This window comes from Lissotriton helveticus, chromosome 6, assembly GCF_964261635.1.
Source record: "Lissotriton helveticus chromosome 6, aLisHel1.1, whole genome shotgun sequence".
Lineage (NCBI taxonomy): Eukaryota > Metazoa > Chordata > Amphibia > Caudata > Salamandridae > Lissotriton > Lissotriton helveticus.
The window spans coordinates 1,373,873,642-1,373,890,827 of NC_136067.1; the positions used below are offsets into that span (position 1 = coordinate 1,373,873,642).

General features: G+C 44.8%; 1 protein-coding gene across 1 annotated transcript in view; it reads right to left on the minus strand.

Annotated features, from left to right (window-relative positions):
- RSPH3 (radial spoke head 3) overlaps positions 1 to 17,186 on the minus strand; it is a 124,622-nt gene that overhangs the window by 23,113 nt on the left and 84,323 nt on the right. The window contains exons 4-7 of the mRNA XM_078646992.1: positions 15,428 to 15,573; positions 15,140 to 15,343; positions 10,156 to 10,318; positions 7,953 to 8,039 (exon numbers count right to left, since the gene is read on the minus strand). Of these exons, the coding sequence (XP_078503118.1) occupies positions 7,953 to 8,039; positions 10,156 to 10,318; positions 15,140 to 15,343; positions 15,428 to 15,573 (600 nt within the window). The remainder of the gene's footprint in view (positions 1 to 7,952; positions 8,040 to 10,155; positions 10,319 to 15,139; positions 15,344 to 15,427; positions 15,574 to 17,186) is intronic.

The window sequence follows — 17,186 nt, forward strand, 5'->3', positions numbered from 1 at the left end:
GCCTAGTTAGGTAGGCTTTGGTGTCTCAAAACGTGTGGTGTATTAAAAATAGCGAAGTGTGCTATGTGAGATTTAACAAGAAAAGATAAGGTCTACATGTTTCAACCAAAAATATAATTCAAAGGTTTTCTACTTGGTTACTGTGAGAAGTTGGCCTGATATATGATGCTCACTAGTTCTAGTGATCACCTTGTATCAGTCCAAACAACCCTTATGGTGATTGGTTGTAAGTCAACCTTATAGACCAGCTATCCTAATGGTAGCATGGACATAGCAGTCTTAGGCTAAACTCTTTTGGCATGTGAAGCCAGCTGTTTTACCACAATATAACCCCTTGAATACCAGATGAAAGGACACCACACAGGTTGTTATGAAAATAAACAGTATATTTATTAATAACAACACCTCTGAACTCTTTATGAGGTCAGAGGGCTAAGCACATGACAATCTCTTCTGAAAAATACGTTAAGTTGCACGAAATCAAAATGGTGCCCTAGGGGCACGACAAACCATATACTAAGTAAGTGGAATGTGAAAGTCAATAGAAGGAATGGAGCTGTCCAGAGGCTGTAGGATCGATGGGACCACGCTACACTAACACTAGGTAAGTACTAGGAGGCCCACGGAACGCGTGTGCAGAGTGTGAACTCACACGCGAGATGCGTAACAACGTCTATGGACAGTACAGTTCAAGTTAAAGGTGAGTACGGACAATCCTGACTAGATAGGACAACAACGACTGTGGAACTGGACACTAGGACAGTTAAACTACCCTTGAGCACCGAAATGCTCTTGTTACCTCACCCACGGGCCGCGGGTGCATAGGGTTCAAAGTGCGTCGGGTTCTCACGTTGAAGTCAATGGAGCCTGAAAGAAAAGATGCTGCAGGCGACCAGGAGGAAGATGTACGGTGCAATCCAAGGGTGGATTGTTGAAGAAGGAGACCTGAAAGCAGAGGGGACAATGTTCACAGTCACTAGCCAGTGACTGGAGTGGAACCAGGAAGGAACCAGATGTCGTCGTCGTGTTCAGGTGAAGAGTGGACGCTTGACTCTGCAGCCACGTGGACCAGGAGGTGTCTTCGACAACCAGGATGGAGGCACGAGCTGTCTGACGCAGGCTCTCGCTGTCGGCGGTGTTGGATCCGGAATCGGCGTCAACAGGCCTTGGCAAAGGCAACCCACGCGGTGAGTGAAGAAAGCATCTGGTGCGGACTAGGAGAGTCCGGGGTGCCCCTCTTTTGGAAGGGAGCAAGGGCCAGTCTGGAGCAACCATACCAGCAGTGAAAATTCAAAGGTTCGTCGTCTAGGAGGCCACTAGCCAGCCGGCAAGTGACCAGACAACGCGTCGAGCAGGAACCAAGCAGAAGGGCCCCACGCAGATCTCGTGGATGCTGGAGGGCTGATCTTCGGTGCAGGGGCTGCTCGGGGTTGGGGCTTCTCAGTCCCCAAAGCACTTGGTCGAGTTTACCTCGAGAGTCATGCTGGAAGCGAAGTGCAGTTTCTTCCAAGATGGCCGGTCCCACGTGTCTCGTCGCACCCACGGGTCTCAGCTTTGCTGCAGATGTGGGTTGAGGTCGGATAGGTCTGGGAATCCGGGTCTCGTCGGGCTCTGAAGTCTGGATCCTGGAAGGAAGACGACAAAGGGAAGCCGCTGGACGCTTGATGGTGCCTGCTTGTGCAGGGTGGACACTCCTTGCCCACAAGGGAGATTCTTCAGTCTTCTGTGGAGCAGAACGTCGAAGGCCAGAGTTTCTTCTTGTTGAATAGTTCAGGATAATCTGATTTGGAATGGGACCAGCTCCTACTTTTATCCTGCTAAAGGGGGCTGCACTACTGACTAGGACCCTCCCCTGAGTGGGACCAGGAAGGGGGGTGGCTACACCCCCAATCCTTTGTCCGGCTTCCCGCCAGAGCTGGGGCAGAGATGCCCCAGCAACTGGTTGGAACCGGTGTATGCACAGGACACCTTGTGTGCCCCAGGCATGTCTCATTCCTTTCAAGCCTACCCTACCCAATACACAAAATCCTGTCTGGGGTAGTGCTAGCACCTCCCAAGGCAGGAAACCCTTTGTCCAAGCCGCCCTCGCTGGAAGGACTCCCAGAAGCAGGAGGTCAGACTTGTGTCTGTGGTGGCAGCATCCATTTTGTGATGCCAAGGCTCGAGTTAACTTTAACCGGGGTTCTCAGTTACATACATGTCGTGTCCCTCTAGAAGGGTGGAATGCTACCCCCGTCGCCAGAATTGGCGAGGGGGTAGTATTCCAAATCGTATGCCACCTTACTCGACATGTTTTGATAATGTTATACCAGAGTTAGCATTTAACCGCGAGGATTATAGTGCACTTAAGAGTATATGGTATAGCGTTATCATGGAACAGCTATTAGGACTTGGTTCCGCAAGCTGCAAACGGGCTCAGCTCATGCCAGAGCACCATCTCACATAATTCCAAGCACTCTGCCTTCAGGATTGATAAGGCCTTCCATAGGAGTGACTGATAGGAATATATGTGTCCATTTTAGGTTTAGATACAGGTAACTATATCTAAAGCAAAGGGTGATTACACCACCTTGCCTCAGCTGTCGTGCCGCCAGTTGTGTCAGTTTTGGATGGCCAGCCAGGGGTGGCATAATACATGCTGCAGCCCCTGGTAGGCCCTGGGTACACCTATGCCCTGGGTACCTAAGGTACACTGTACAGGGACTGATAAGGTGACTCAGTACCAATTGGTAAATGCACCTAAGGTTCATGGAGTCCATTTTAACAGAGAGAGCAGGAAGCCTGGGGTCCTGAATAGCAGGATCCCAGGCCAACTAAGTCAAAAACCAGCAAAACACTAGGCAAAAAGTTGGGGGTAACCATAGTCAGATATCCACCTTCCTACAGTTACTGCTAGAGATGCCCCGTGGAGTCTCTAGCAGTAACCAAGTAGGTTTACCGCGAGGCGAACAGAAGTCGCAAGTGACGGACACTTGCCGTCTTGGAAATGCAGATGCCCATAAGCGGTAGTTACCGCCTCAAGTGTTTTTTTCCCGAATAAGGAAAAGACACACCCTTTTACATGAGATCGCAATTTTGCAATCTCCAAATTGAACGAGGGTAGGGCGCACCTTAGCGTGTGCGGACCACCCAGTTCAATCACCACGGTCCTGACGAAAACCTTTGAATTATATTTTTGGTTGAAACATGTAGACCTTATCTTTTCTTGTTAAATCTCACATAGCACACTTCGCTATTTTTAACGCACCACACGTTTTGAGACACCAAAGCCTACCTAACTAGTTCAAGCACTCAAGAATAAATACTTGAAGTGAGTAGTTCTGGCCCTTTTTAACACACCTGTCATTTTAATTCTTATGCACATATAAAAGAAAAATTAACCAGCTCCGCTGTAGTCAGGTGTCGCAGCACACCCTGTGGGCACTCGGCCTATGGGGTGGGACCCCGATGATGAAGCATGTCACCAACTAGGTTGGTGAGTGAGGGGTCTTCTATAAGGACATGTACTGTCCGATAACGGGTTGGGGCACAATGTGCTGACCTGAGCTTCAAGCTCTAGAAACAGAGTAACTGCTCTGCCTTCTTTACTGAGGGGGTACTCCTCCATTGTTGTTACAATTTAGTCTGGGGACCAGGAGTTCCCACCTCACATAGTTTATGTAAGTTCCCTGACTCTCTCCTTCTGTTATATATATATATATCTTATGATAACTACACCCACCCATACTTACCTTCTCAGGGCGCCATCCTACATATTATAGAGGACGCAAAGAAAGGCCAGGGCAGAAGACGTTAAAGCCTGGTTCCTTCATCCCCTTACAGATTCCTGGATGATTTTCATGTCAGAACAATTCTATTGACAGCATATTCATGCGGATAGCAGTGTACACACCTCCAATCTCAGGACTAATTAAAAGTCATGAAATTGCATTTTATCCAATTAGGAAGCTGGGAGCTGACCTTCATAAAATTTCATGGACTATTAACAATATTTTACAAATTACTGTTATTTAAGCGTAAGATCTGGTGTGTGTCTTTCTGAGCCCCCCCACACACACATACTCCCTGTTCCTTTATGAGGGTGTTTTCGGTGTTTAGAACAAAGTGCAACCAAAGTATACTTTTTTGGGAGCCAAGTGAAAATTCTGTTTCTACAGTCCAGTCAAAACTTATTTATTTCTCTAGGATTTCTCTTTCTAGTTTCCACAGGAATTAGAGAAACAACTCTTTATTATCTACACAATTGAAAGAAAATGTTCACTGTTGCTTTAATGTCACACGACTATCAACCAACAACACCTGATCATTAACTTTTTATTGTACTTGCTAACCCTTGTTGAAAAGGTGGAAAATAGTAGTAAATGGGAGTATATTCTTACTTGGTGGTATTCAGCTGACGCTAGGTGTGCCTCAGTCAATTTTCTTTGACAGAAGTTCAACGAGTCATGGTAATATTCCACCTAATGAGAATTAGCCACATTGGCTTGATGTTCTATTGTGAATCAGAGGACGCAAAGAAAGGCCAGGGCAGAAGACGTTAAAGCCTGGTTCCTTCATCCCCTTACAGATTCCTGGATGATTTTCATGTCAGAACAATTCTATTGACAGCATATTCATGCGGATAGCAGTGTACACACCTCCAATCTCAGGACTAATTAAAAGTCATGAAATTGCATTTTATCCAATTAGGAAGCTGGGAGCTGACCTTCATAAAATTTCATGGACTATTAACAATATTTTACAAATTACTGTTATTTAAGCGTAAGATCTGGTGTGTGTCTTTCTGAGCCCCCCCACACACACATACTCCCTGTTCCTTTATGAGGGTGTTTTCGGTGTTTAGAACAAAGTGCAACCAAAGTATACTTTTTTGGGAGCCAAGTGAAAATTCAGTTTCTACAGTCCAGTCAAAACTTATTTATTTCTCTAGGATTTCTCTTTCTAGTTTCCACAGGAATTAGAGAAACAACTCTTTATTATCTACACAATTGAAAGAAAATGTTCACTGTTGCTTTAATGTCACACGACTATCAACCAACAACACCTGATCATTAACTTTTTATTGTACTTGCTAACCCTTGTTGAAAAGGTGGAAAATAGTAGTAAATGGGAGTATATTCTTACTTGGTGGTATTCAGCTGACGCTAGGTGTGCCTCAGTCAATTTTCTTTGACAGAAGTTCAACGAGTCATGGTAATATTCCACCTAATGAGCATTAGCCACATTGGCTTGATGTTCTATTGTGAATCAGAGGATCAGGGTAGAACAGTAGAAACACTGAAAAAGAGGCGATAGTGGAGTTCACTCTATAATGAAACAGAGTGGACTTATAGGCTCACAGCATCTCTGTACAAAACCTATTCAATAATGTTCTAGACTAGCTTTTGGCTCATCACAAACCTTGGCAACGTCCTCAGATGGAATGGAATGGTCAACTGTTATGAAATCTGCCAATGTATCCTGCATACATTTCCCTAGTCCACTGTGGTTACAACGTTATTCCACAGCAGTTCCAGTTAATGGCTAGAGAGAAAGCCAGACTTTCTCCAAACTGCATCCATGTGGATCTGTAACTAGATTTCTAAAATATTCCTCAGAAGTTGGTTAAGAATTGGAATTATTGTACCCTGTCTGTTATTCTCCAGATTAAAAGGGGTGGTTCCAAGTCCATTCTATTTAATACTGAATTTAACGAGTGATTAAAATATGTGAGGTAACAGCGCGATATTTCCTGCATATTCTTTCTGACTAACTCTTGGATGGGTCAGCTGTGGTTTTCATTGAATTTACTTTGATATCAAACCTAGAAGAGGTTCCACTGTGATATGTAGTAAATCAAGGAGAGCTACATTGACATTCATCCTGCTCTTCCTGTTTTGGTGTTACCTAGAAAAGGTTTCTATAAAGATACACACCACTTATTGTAGAGTATGCCACTGCTGCTATTAGGGATTTCGTGGAGGTGAACGGGGCTTGCATTCCTTGGAATTTAACATTTTATTGCACCCATACTTCTAAAAAATGTGTGTAAAGATTTAATGCACAATGGGAAGCAGGCATTAAAGGCAGCCCTGATCTCCAGGGGATATTCTCTCTACTTCCTTTCCAGTGAATAATTTGATTCTTCGAAATTCCAATTTCATCACAACCAGAAACACAGTTCTCGAATTGAGGAAATAAAATTAGCAGGAGTCAGCAGTTTGAGAAGTTTCCTCATTCAGTGGTGAATGAATTTTGGGCATAATTGGTTTAAAGACAAGCCAACAAGATCATATGGGGATAGGATCAAGTTAGGGAAATATTTGTTTAAAAAGTCCTCAGTATATTTCCATCAAAGATGAGTTGCAACATATGTCCTTTACTCTATGCCATTAAGTTTGTCCTATTTAAATATGATGGAGTATGTAGTGGATTACACCTGAACACGAGGAACAGCGAATATAGAAATATGAAATGTTAGCGAGACCTTCTAGAGGACAGATATCATGCACTGTGTCAAAATAAACTCTAGGATGGACCTATACTCACTCTTTAGCGACTCTTTCACATGAGGGATAAGATAAAAGACTGGGAAGCAAAAATAGGGTTCATGGATCTTATGGTTTGTTCACTTCTCCAGTCAACCATGGGAACGTATACACACACAGGTTAGGTGAAAGAACTCTATGGCTAAGCACAGCACATTTACAGGGTCTTCAGTTTTTTTAGGGTAGGCTTCATGCTGGTTGAAGTCTTAAAGTCAAATTTAGAGGAGCACTGTAATGGAGGATTTGGCAACAATTATGAATTGCCTGTTCACACCTCTGGCGGAGTATTAAGCAATTCCTGGGTGGCAGTGTAACTGACCATTTTTGTGTCTCTGAGGAAACCGACCTTTAGCTCTACCACTATCTCAACAAGGACTAAATTGGCTGCGCCAGACGGGACATTGTGAAAGTAGTCACTTCGTCAAAGGTGAATGATATACCCTATCAAGGCAACTGTATGGCATGGGCAGTGAAGTCCCATTGTGGAGGTACATTCCCACATCCTAGCAGAATTTCCACCATCATAATTTGGTGGATTTTCCGCCAAAACATTTCTCCATCAAACTTGTTCCACTATCGGCAGATTCAGCCACTTTTGTGCTGAAACGTCTGATGCCCAGAAGATAATCCTAAATATCATGGATTTTTAAATATCACTTTGATGGAAGTTGTAAGTTTGTGAATATGGCGATGGAAATATATGGAAAACAACATTTAATTAAGCTGGTGGTAATAATCGGCATAATGGCAATTTTAAGGCACAACCAATATGAAAAAGATATGGAAAAGATTGTGGGTATACTATATATTGATTTGTTTTCCAATAAATCTACCAATCAGTCATAGCACTTATAATATACTCACTACCCAAAAGGTCTCTTGGCATGGGTCATCAAATCACCTAGAGTAAAATTGCCTTGAGGACCTACCTATAAAGATCAGGTTGGACATTCATTTTATATTCAATGTCAGGGAATTCCAAAACTCTCAACAACGTGAGGATTCTAACTCATTACATTTGTTCTGAAAAGGGACCAGGAGATTTTCTTTTCCATGTAACTAGGAGCTAACTAAATGGTGGGTATAGACATAATGCAGAACAATCAGCAGTATATATGAGCAGGTACGTTTCTTATTTAATGACATTTCTTTTGAGCTGTTTCTTGACATATTTGCTTTGCACATCAATATGAGAATGTTCATCAACTCCTATTCCTCCCTTTCGCTAAAAGTGAGTCTTGCACATCAGTGTGCAAAACGTATACATCAATGGTGCTCATGGATGTATTATATCAAGATGGATTTTCATTCAAAATCTTCAAACAATACTGCATTTAACAAATGTGGCCTTCCCGCTTAGGAGTGCAAAAAATACTACAATTGATCTCTGCACATTGGCCTCTCTAAATATTATGTGAGACTTACAGTCAAGCATAGTTCTTCCCAGGATGCTCTTCTCCATGGTTTTTTCCACTTTCGTCATCAGCCATGGAATGAATCCTGTCTCCACATCTGGAATATATAAAGTCATAATTATTTTCAAGAAAAAATTGCTTTGCTTTTTTCCAAGTCAGGTTACTGTAAACACTGGTCCAGGGAGCAGTATTTTTGTATCTCTTACCTGCCTTGTAAATCCTCTGTTTTATGCCCCCTCATTTGACCTCCATTGACTCCAAATCTCAATAGCATAGCTATAGCCTCTCTGTAGACTAAGTATTTATTTAAAAAATGTTAAGCTTTACCTCTAGAATGGAGCTGGTCAGGACCCACATGTCTGCAAGTCCTGATAAATAGTGCTATACCAACCATAATGCCCCGCAGCCAACGGCACCTCGCATCAGACTCTCCTTGGTCACTGATGTCCTACATCACTTCACATCACACGCCCATCAAGTTACAACAACCATCTTATTCCATGCCGATCATCCAACCAGTACAAGACTACCGCACACAGAGGCAAGTTTGTATCAGCCCTGTCCTTGTTTGTCCAAAGTCGTAGCCGTCCGATTCACTAAGAACCAGACCGCGAAGAACAGAAGGCAAAGAGCAGGGAGATCAGACGGCAGTCCAGATAAGACACGTGGAGTAAAACCTGGAAGATCCAGGAAAGTCATAGAACATCGCACACAATGCAGGCACAATTTCAGGGACAGTTCGAGAAAGGCCGACCCAGCTGGGTTGGCACAGGAGACACGGCCGGTCAGCCGAGGCGAAAAAAGGCAGGAAGAGTCATCGAGTCCAGTCCAGACGGGATCCGGCTCCCGGACCAGCGGCAGAGGAGACAGCACAGGACGATGAAGGGCAACGGAACTCCGCACCCCAACAGACGCGGCAGTCGCCGGGCCCATGTTTCCTAGGATAGGGCCAGTCGCACCCTGCAACAGTGAAGCCGCACCCAGTTTCGGGGGCCCGAACGGCCCGAAGAGAGGATCCACCTCCAGGGTGACGACGGGTGCAGCCAACGAAGCTCGCCAGGAGTGTAGGGCATCCAGGATATCCTTAAGTGTAGGAAAACCTTTACAGTATCCGGCACCCGGGTCATGCGGCGGGCCTCCAGCGCTCGTCCAGGCCCGGCTGAGACATTCAGGGTCGGCCGCCATCTTGGAAGCCCGGTGGGGCCGCGGCGGCCGTCAACCTCCGTCCGGGCAGCAGCGAGGCAAATGAAGACCAGCCGACCGGCAGCAGGGCACTCCAGGGCAGGAAGGGGGGCCACCAGAAGATGGGGAATCGCCGGCTCCCCAGTGCCGCCGGCCCCGTTCCCCGGGTCCGGGCGGAGGAAATCAAAATGGCCGGACCGGAGAACAAAGGGGGAGCAAGCCGGATGTACGGTTAGCCCCGTCAACAGGAGGCAGCGCCTCCACCCAAGGCCGCCGGCCCACCGGAGCCGGCCAGCAAGCCACAGCCGGCCTATACGCACAACGGCCTCTAAGACCACGTCCACTGCGCCATCAAGGGCCGATCATCCTGCTCCGCCCCGTCCGGGCGCCGCCAAGAAGGTACAGGCCAGCCCGCTCCGGAGGCCCCGAAGCGAGCGGGAGCGCTGTACAGGATCCACGGCACCCGAAGACCACCGGAGAAAAAGGTGAGTGCCTGCAAGGCGTCTTAGCACTACAGCACAACAAAGAGGGCTTCCCGGGGCAGGATAACAGCAGGATAGACGATAAAAACAGGCAGGCGAGCGGAGCCGAGCTAAAACGCGGCCATCTCGGACGCGAGCTTGGCTCCTCCCCAAGATCTTTTTCATTTTCGTCTTGATGCACACAATGCTTTTTGTAGTCCACCTCGACTTCCAAGTCCGACATCCATTCAATCCCAGAAATTCTATAGACTTGTATTTCCTAGGAAATGGTCACTTATACTTCAATTTCATACCTGTATTATCTGCTCCCCACTCAAAGTATACAACGTACATAATTCACATTGCTCAACATACAGATAATGAGGCAGTTGTGGAGAGATAGATGTTGCACAAACAAGTACAATCCCATCTTATAAGGTTGAGCGTTTGTACCCAATATTTTGTATGGATGTTCAACAAGCATTAGCTCAAGAGACCTCAGAGTTTATTCAGCTCTACTTTCAAATGACAAGAGGTGACATGGTTGCTGTGATAGAAAAAAGCGCCAACCTCTTTCCACTGGATCGTAGAAGTAGCCGCTATCCCGAAGATTGCTAAACACAGATGGAATAAGATCAGCCAGGTAGCGCTGGGCAAAGGCACGAGCTGCAATTTTTTCGGCGGTTTCTTTCTCTTTCATTAGCGCATCCCTCTGTTGTTTTCGCCGGCGTTCCTGAAGAAAGAGTAGTTTAAAAAAAAAAATTTCAATGAACATTTTTGTATTTGATCAAATTATATCAACTGTGTGTGTTTAGCAAATGAGGACTTGAACATGACTGCATGTAACAAAAGGCTTTTTTCCTCAAGTAACCTCCACTAGTCATTTATAAACAAACCGATATTTATATGTAGCTTCCCCATATTGTCATGAAACTTCCACCTGTGCAGTTTTGAGAAGAACCTCTTGCTCTACAGCTGCCACATCTCTCCTAGCCAGTACTAAGTGTTAAGCTTACTAGTTATCTTCCAGTGGCTTAGCTCCATTAGAAGCTGCTAGACTGTGCTGGCACATACACGTTGCTCAGAATAAAAGCCTGGACATCTCTTTGCATGTATATCTGATAATTAATTCCCCAAAGTGCCAACTCAATCTGCTTTTCTAAAACAATTATTCCATTTGTCGTAAACACTACAGCGCAACATAGTAGTAGTGGTAAAAACTTTTTTTCGATTTTTCTCGAAAATCACAAAAGTATACAAATAAAATACAATGCATAGGCAATCTTTAGCATGGTTCCACTACAAATTATATATGAATAAATAAAACAAGGAATAATACTTCTAAGATAAACTGAGAAAGTCACAGCATTAAAAAAAAGCTAAAAGGGACAAGGCCCAAAGATTAAAAAAAAGAAAACAGGCTTCGCTCTGAGGTCCCTTCCTCCCCGCTTACCTATCCTGTCGATAATCCTGTTCGAGGCTTTCTGATTTCTACTGCTAGAGATAATCGCTCACTTACCGTTTGATTTTGGGGCTCCAACGTGCAGTGGCTCCTGCGATCTGCCCTTGTCTGCTTGCTAGCCTTCCCGGCCCTGACGCCGGGGCCTCGAGTGCAGCGCCTGCCCGGCGGTGTTCGGAGTGTTGGTGGCCCTGGTCCGGATGAGAAGCCTGTTGGTGGGAGCCTGAGAGCCGCGAGCCGGGAGAGATGGAGCGGACCCACTCCCAATAGTGGGTCGCCCCGTATGCCCAAGCAGTTGGTGAACCGGAGAGAGGCCGTGTTGTCCGGTTCCCCTTGGGTGGGACGCCCACTCCTGTTAATAGTCCCGTCCGGGAACCGGTGCCTGGCTCCCGGAGAGCTGCTGGGAGCACACCCGGCCTTCTGGTGACTCTCCTTTCTTCGCCGGGCGCCGACCCCGCTGATCGACTGTGGGTCCTGTTGCCTCTGGCGGTCATGATGGACTTGGAGGTGGAGGGGATAATGGCGGCGAACGATGTGCTCAAGATGGCGGATGGCCCCTTGGAGTGTATCCCTCCCGGAGACGGTGACACTGTTGCATTTGAGACCCCCGGACCTCGGTTACTTGGGGCGGCGCTTACACGAAGTCATGTGCTGCTTGCACTGGTTACTCTGCGAACCGATCTGCTCTGGAAGTCCCGGGACTTGGAGTTACGGATCGCTGCCATTGTTGATCCGCCATTTTGTACCGTAGTGCCTTCTCCCTGAGTTGGTCCCGTTGATTCTCCTCCGGTTGCTGAGCCGGGGTCCCCGGATGAGTCTACGATTTTGAGGGAACAAATGGACCTGACGCCGGTGCGGCAATGTTTCCCACATCTTGTGTTCTCCACTCCGTGCTGGGCAGACCTGATTTTGGACTTCGCCGCGTTGGTGATTGGCGTACTGTTGCATTCTGGCTGCCGCCATGTATCGTTGGCTACTTCTTGGTGGCTGGGACAGTGTTGTGCGAAGATGCCGCCTGCCTTACCTGACTGGTATGGACTTTTTGTGTCGTACTGTCTCCTGACTGCACAGAGGTTTGGCAGTTCTACTATTCACAGAAGTGGCCAGGGGTGACCTTGCCTAGATCCTGGCGGGACTTTCTCTTAGTTAATGGCGTATCCGGGACTCGTCTTGTGGACTGTTTTTGATTGCACCCTGTGCGTTGGCTTTTCTCTGTATTCTTTCTGGCCTCGATTTGTAAGTTTTCTGTTGCGGGGATCGGGGGGGACCGAGTGATTCCATCGCCGGCTCCTCTCCTCATTCTTTCTTTTTCTCCCTTTCGTTATTTTTCTCTTCTTCTTCTTTTATTTCCCTTTTTTCGGGTGACTCTGGGGCGACAGACACGCTGTTAGTGGGGTAGGCCATAGCCATTACGGTGATGTAGGGTGGCGGGTGATGGGGGGGGTTTGTTATTTTAATTTGTTTTGTTCTATGGTCCCTTTTTCTCCCCTTTCAAGGGGGTTGGCTATGTCTCTCTTTTTTTTTTCTCCTTTATTTATCCGGTGTCTGCACTTGTCTTTCTTACTGTTTGGGGCGGGTGGGCTTTCTACACGACGTCTTGCTAAATTGCTTGCTATGGTTTGTCCTTTACTTCTGGCCCACCTTTGGTGGGCGTAGGGTGTATTTGGCCCCGTTCCTTATTATTGCTTTCTGATTACATGGGGGGATATACCCCTCCCGTCTCCTTTTCTCTGACTGTGTTGCATGGCGCCTTGGTAGATATAGCCGCTGCCTCCTCTTAAAATCATAAAAATGAAACCTTTTTTATCCTTGCGCTTCCTGTGTTACGACCACATTTCACGGCTATACTGTACTTACTTTTTACCATACATGTCTAAACTGCTCTGTTTTTGATCTCCTGATTTTGCGGCCGGCCCCAGTGGTTGTAGGCCTGCGCTTGTATTGCTCTGCTTATATGAATAAAGGTTTAAAAAAAAAAAAAAAAAATACTAACATTCACCATCCATACAGTGCGACATCAGAACATAGCTTCCTGACATCCAGTGCTTAATTGGAGCTGGTGGTTTCCGGTGCTCGGCACCTGCACTTAACTGTCAACACCAGTGCCTGTGAGAGTCTGCCACTAGGTGCCACTGTCTGGCAAATTTAGAGAGGACCTCAACAACAGTTAATTATAAATTCAATATACATTAAAAATGCCTGCTACCTGCTGCCCAAGGAATTCTGTTAGCTTTGGGGGCCAGAAATAGTCCGAATTGGCACACTTGGAGGAGTCTGATGGTTACTAGTTGTGTTGTTACTGTCATTGGTAGCATTGGCAGAGGCAATGTGTGGTGCAAGCTGCAGTAAACCTCCTGACGAGAGCCCTGGCACTTATGTTTTTTACAAACCTAGCACTGCTGACATCACAAGAGGGCTAATCGAAAACAGTGGTTCTTTATTTTGCATTTTATTGTTTGTCTTTTAAACTACTGAGTCCTCTTCTGATAGTTGCAAGAGTCAGGGGTGCCCACCCCCGTGGTTGTATCCAGGTACAAGCATCCTTTATTTAACCTCTAAGTGGACTCAATGCGGGCCGGGCTCACGATACAAGGTTCTCTACCCACCAAAATGCATACAAAACTAAACTGAACTGCAAAGCGTTACCAGCCAATGCCGGTTAGAGATTAAAAACTGGAATCCCCTAATCCAACCCAGAATTTCAAATACAATCCCAATTTCACACAAAAAACATAAAAATCTTCCCAAGTGACATCATAGACATTTGACCATGATAATGGGATGACTGTAGACTCCGTGAGAGAGAGGTGGTGGGGTAGTGGGAGGGCAAGCAGATTTCAAGGAAGGAAGACCAGGCTGGTGCAAGCATAGGAAAAGCCACAACCAAAGGGTGAGATGGGACATGGAGGGAGAAGGTGAAAGTTGGTAATATAGTTTTCCTCTAGTTCCGAAACAAAAATGAGACAAAATTACAATTGAGGCACAATTTAACATGTAATGCGTTTCAGGGGCTGAAATATTTGGGGGCGAATTAAATAAGGACATTAAAAGTGAAAGATTAGTATTTCGGGGCAAAAGAACGGCAAGTAACCTCTGATGCTGCTGCACTTTTCAGAGTCAATAATGCAAGTCTAACAGCCCCTGCGTGATGAAGACTGCTCATCTAACTGGCACAGAGAGTGGTAAGTCTTGACCTGATGAATCAAATACAAGCAACTGTGGAGCAGATCATAGAGACCATTGGCTGACAGTTGTCTGGCAAAATCAATGTAGATTGTAATGATCACTTTTTAGGTGCCTAAACCTCACTCAGACTAAGATGGCTAAATATTTAACTTTTATACCAATTGGTTTTATCCGAATCAAGCTAGCAAGCTTTCATGTTCATTATTCATCTGTTAGGGGTATTTAAAAAGTGCAAACCTAGTTCCACAGGCATTGGAGGGCTACACACAATAGCAAGCTTCATGACCAACATTTGAGGATAAGGAGGCATACAGGCACAGTTACAATGTTAACCGAGGGCAGTAAAGAAAGTACCAGTAGAAAAGGGCTCAGACACGCAACATCGCAAAGTGGGGAGTGTAAGAGGGAATGAGATACAGTCTAGGAGGGCAGGGATATTGAGTTGGTTTTGAGACCTATACTGAAGAACACCCATAAAGAAGCAAGTCTAATGGCCACTGGGAAGTGGTTTCAGAGTCTTGTGTCATATGAAGAAAAAAAAAAAAATCTATTTTAATCTCATACAGTTTTTGTAGCAAAATAGATTAAAAAAGCGCAGCATATGCCCACCTTTTGGATGTATGACGTTACAATGCATGCTTTTACCACGCATGCTGTTACAACGCAAGTATTACAACGCAAACCTTTACAACGCATTACACTTGGGGGTGCGGGATAGTGAATAGTTTAATTTACTATTCCAACTCCAGGCCCCGTGGACACTAGGGAAGGTGTTGGATAGTAAATGAAAACTATTCCCTATCCTAGAGCGCCCCCCAGTGTAATGAGTTGTAAATGTTTTCGTTGTAATACTTGCGTTGTAACAGCACTGCGTGGTAAAAGTTTCCTTGTAAAGGATGTTTCCCCCACCTTTTCATCTCTGTGCCTCCTTTCCTTGTCTTCCAAACGCTGAACTTCTGCTAGCTCTGCATTACGCAGTTCCTCAAATGCCCGTTGCATCGCACGAAGGTTGGCCAACTCTTCCTCTTCCATAACTTCCAGAAGCGCTTGCTCAATTGTTTTTCCAACCAACACCTCCAGCATAGGTTTGACCTCAATGTCAAAGTCAAAGAGCTGGGGAAGACATGGGAAAAAAAAGTATAAGTGTAAAGCAAAAATATATAACTATAAATGTAAACTTTGGAGCACATACTCTACCTCGCCCTCTTCTATTTGAGTGGCCACATCTGCACCGGTCTTTGCTGGAATGAAGAGAGGTGTTGGTGGTCTGTCCAGGAATGCATCAGTCTGACACTCCATGTCCACCTCCTCAACGCGGTCAGTGAGTTCTTCCAAATAGAGTTCTGTATGGCAGAAAGAAGAAGAATATTCACCAAGAGTAGGCTATGAGAACATGTTCTATTAAAAATCTGCCAATAAAAATAACAGAGAAATATCAGGCAAGTTGTAGAATGATAACATGACACAGCCTTGCAAAAGGGCGCACAACTTAAATATTTATGAATTAACAAGTGTTATGGTGGGGGAACCTAATTACTATACTAATGTACACATCCCTCTATCAAACCTATGGCTGAAGCTAAGGAGATAAACCTCCTTCACCAGAAGGTAATTTCAAGGAGTAGTTGAAATGTTCAAACATACCTATACCTTGGGTTATCATTTTAGTTTTTTAACCAAAGATCTTATTATATCGAACAATGCAATCCTTTCCTGTTAATTACTACCCTTTAAAGGATTATATAGCTCTACTGTATCCCACCATACTTTTCTGGAGATGATGCAAAGTTATTTCAGCATACTTCCTACCTCATACCTTTTACATATCTTCCTACATCAAGTGTGTCTACTTTTTTATTGTAATGAAACAAATGTACCACTCTCCCCTACCAATGGAGCAAGACTGACTGAAGAACTAGACAATGGTGGTAGTTATTGCCTACACTATGGGATAGATCTGAAGGCAAGGGTGCATAAGGAAGGTAGGGGACAAAAAGCAACAGTACCGAGAAGCCTCCAAAGTCAGTTCTGTCACCAGCACAATAGTGTGCCAGTTATAACACCTCCTCATTTTAGTGCACCTCTAAATCATGTTTATTCTCAATGTGGAAGTGAATGAGCAAACAAATTGTAAAAAAAAACAATTTGCTCTAAAACTGCCCCTTCTGTCGCTCAATAGAATGTAGCATTATATATTTCTTCTTGATAGGTAATCAGCTTGACGTTTCATGTAACATTTTTTGTCTACTACTACATTCTGCTCCTTCTTGGAACTGCTGGGATCCAGCCAATGCTTGTTTTCACACACCACGAACATGGGCAGCTTGCTGCAACCAACTGGCTCCTGATGTTTACACCTGCCAACTGCTCTCCTCTCCCCTGCTCTAGCACTTTAAATTGGTAGCAATCACCAGCAAAAAACGACATTCCATGAAATCTTCTATCCTTTTGGTTTCTTTATTTTGTATAGCTATGTCCTGCTTGCATGACTTTGACTGTATCAAAGTTAAATCTAATTCAACACAACTCCCTTTAAATTTTTGTAGTAGCCTTTCCATTTGCCTTTGCACATTCTGTGTAATCCAAATTTGTCACCACTTAATTGGATAATTCAAAAAATGCTAAATAATACTTATGGTAGTTCTAAAAACCAAGAAACCCAACATTATGCCAATTTGATTCTAAGGTTTTGTACAGTATGAAATCCTTCACTAGCATCAGGGTAGGCCATATCAACTGCGTGTCTTTATTCTAACACATATATACTGTCACACAAAAGCTAACCATGTTTATATGAAAGGGTTTGTTCTTCATGCAAAACCATGTATGCATTCATTTTGTAAAGGCTTACAATGCCCACCTATACAATTGATTCAAATTCATATTTTTGTGAACGCCACATCTATATAATAGACCATTACTAGACACAAAAAAGTAAAAAAAATCTACTACCTGA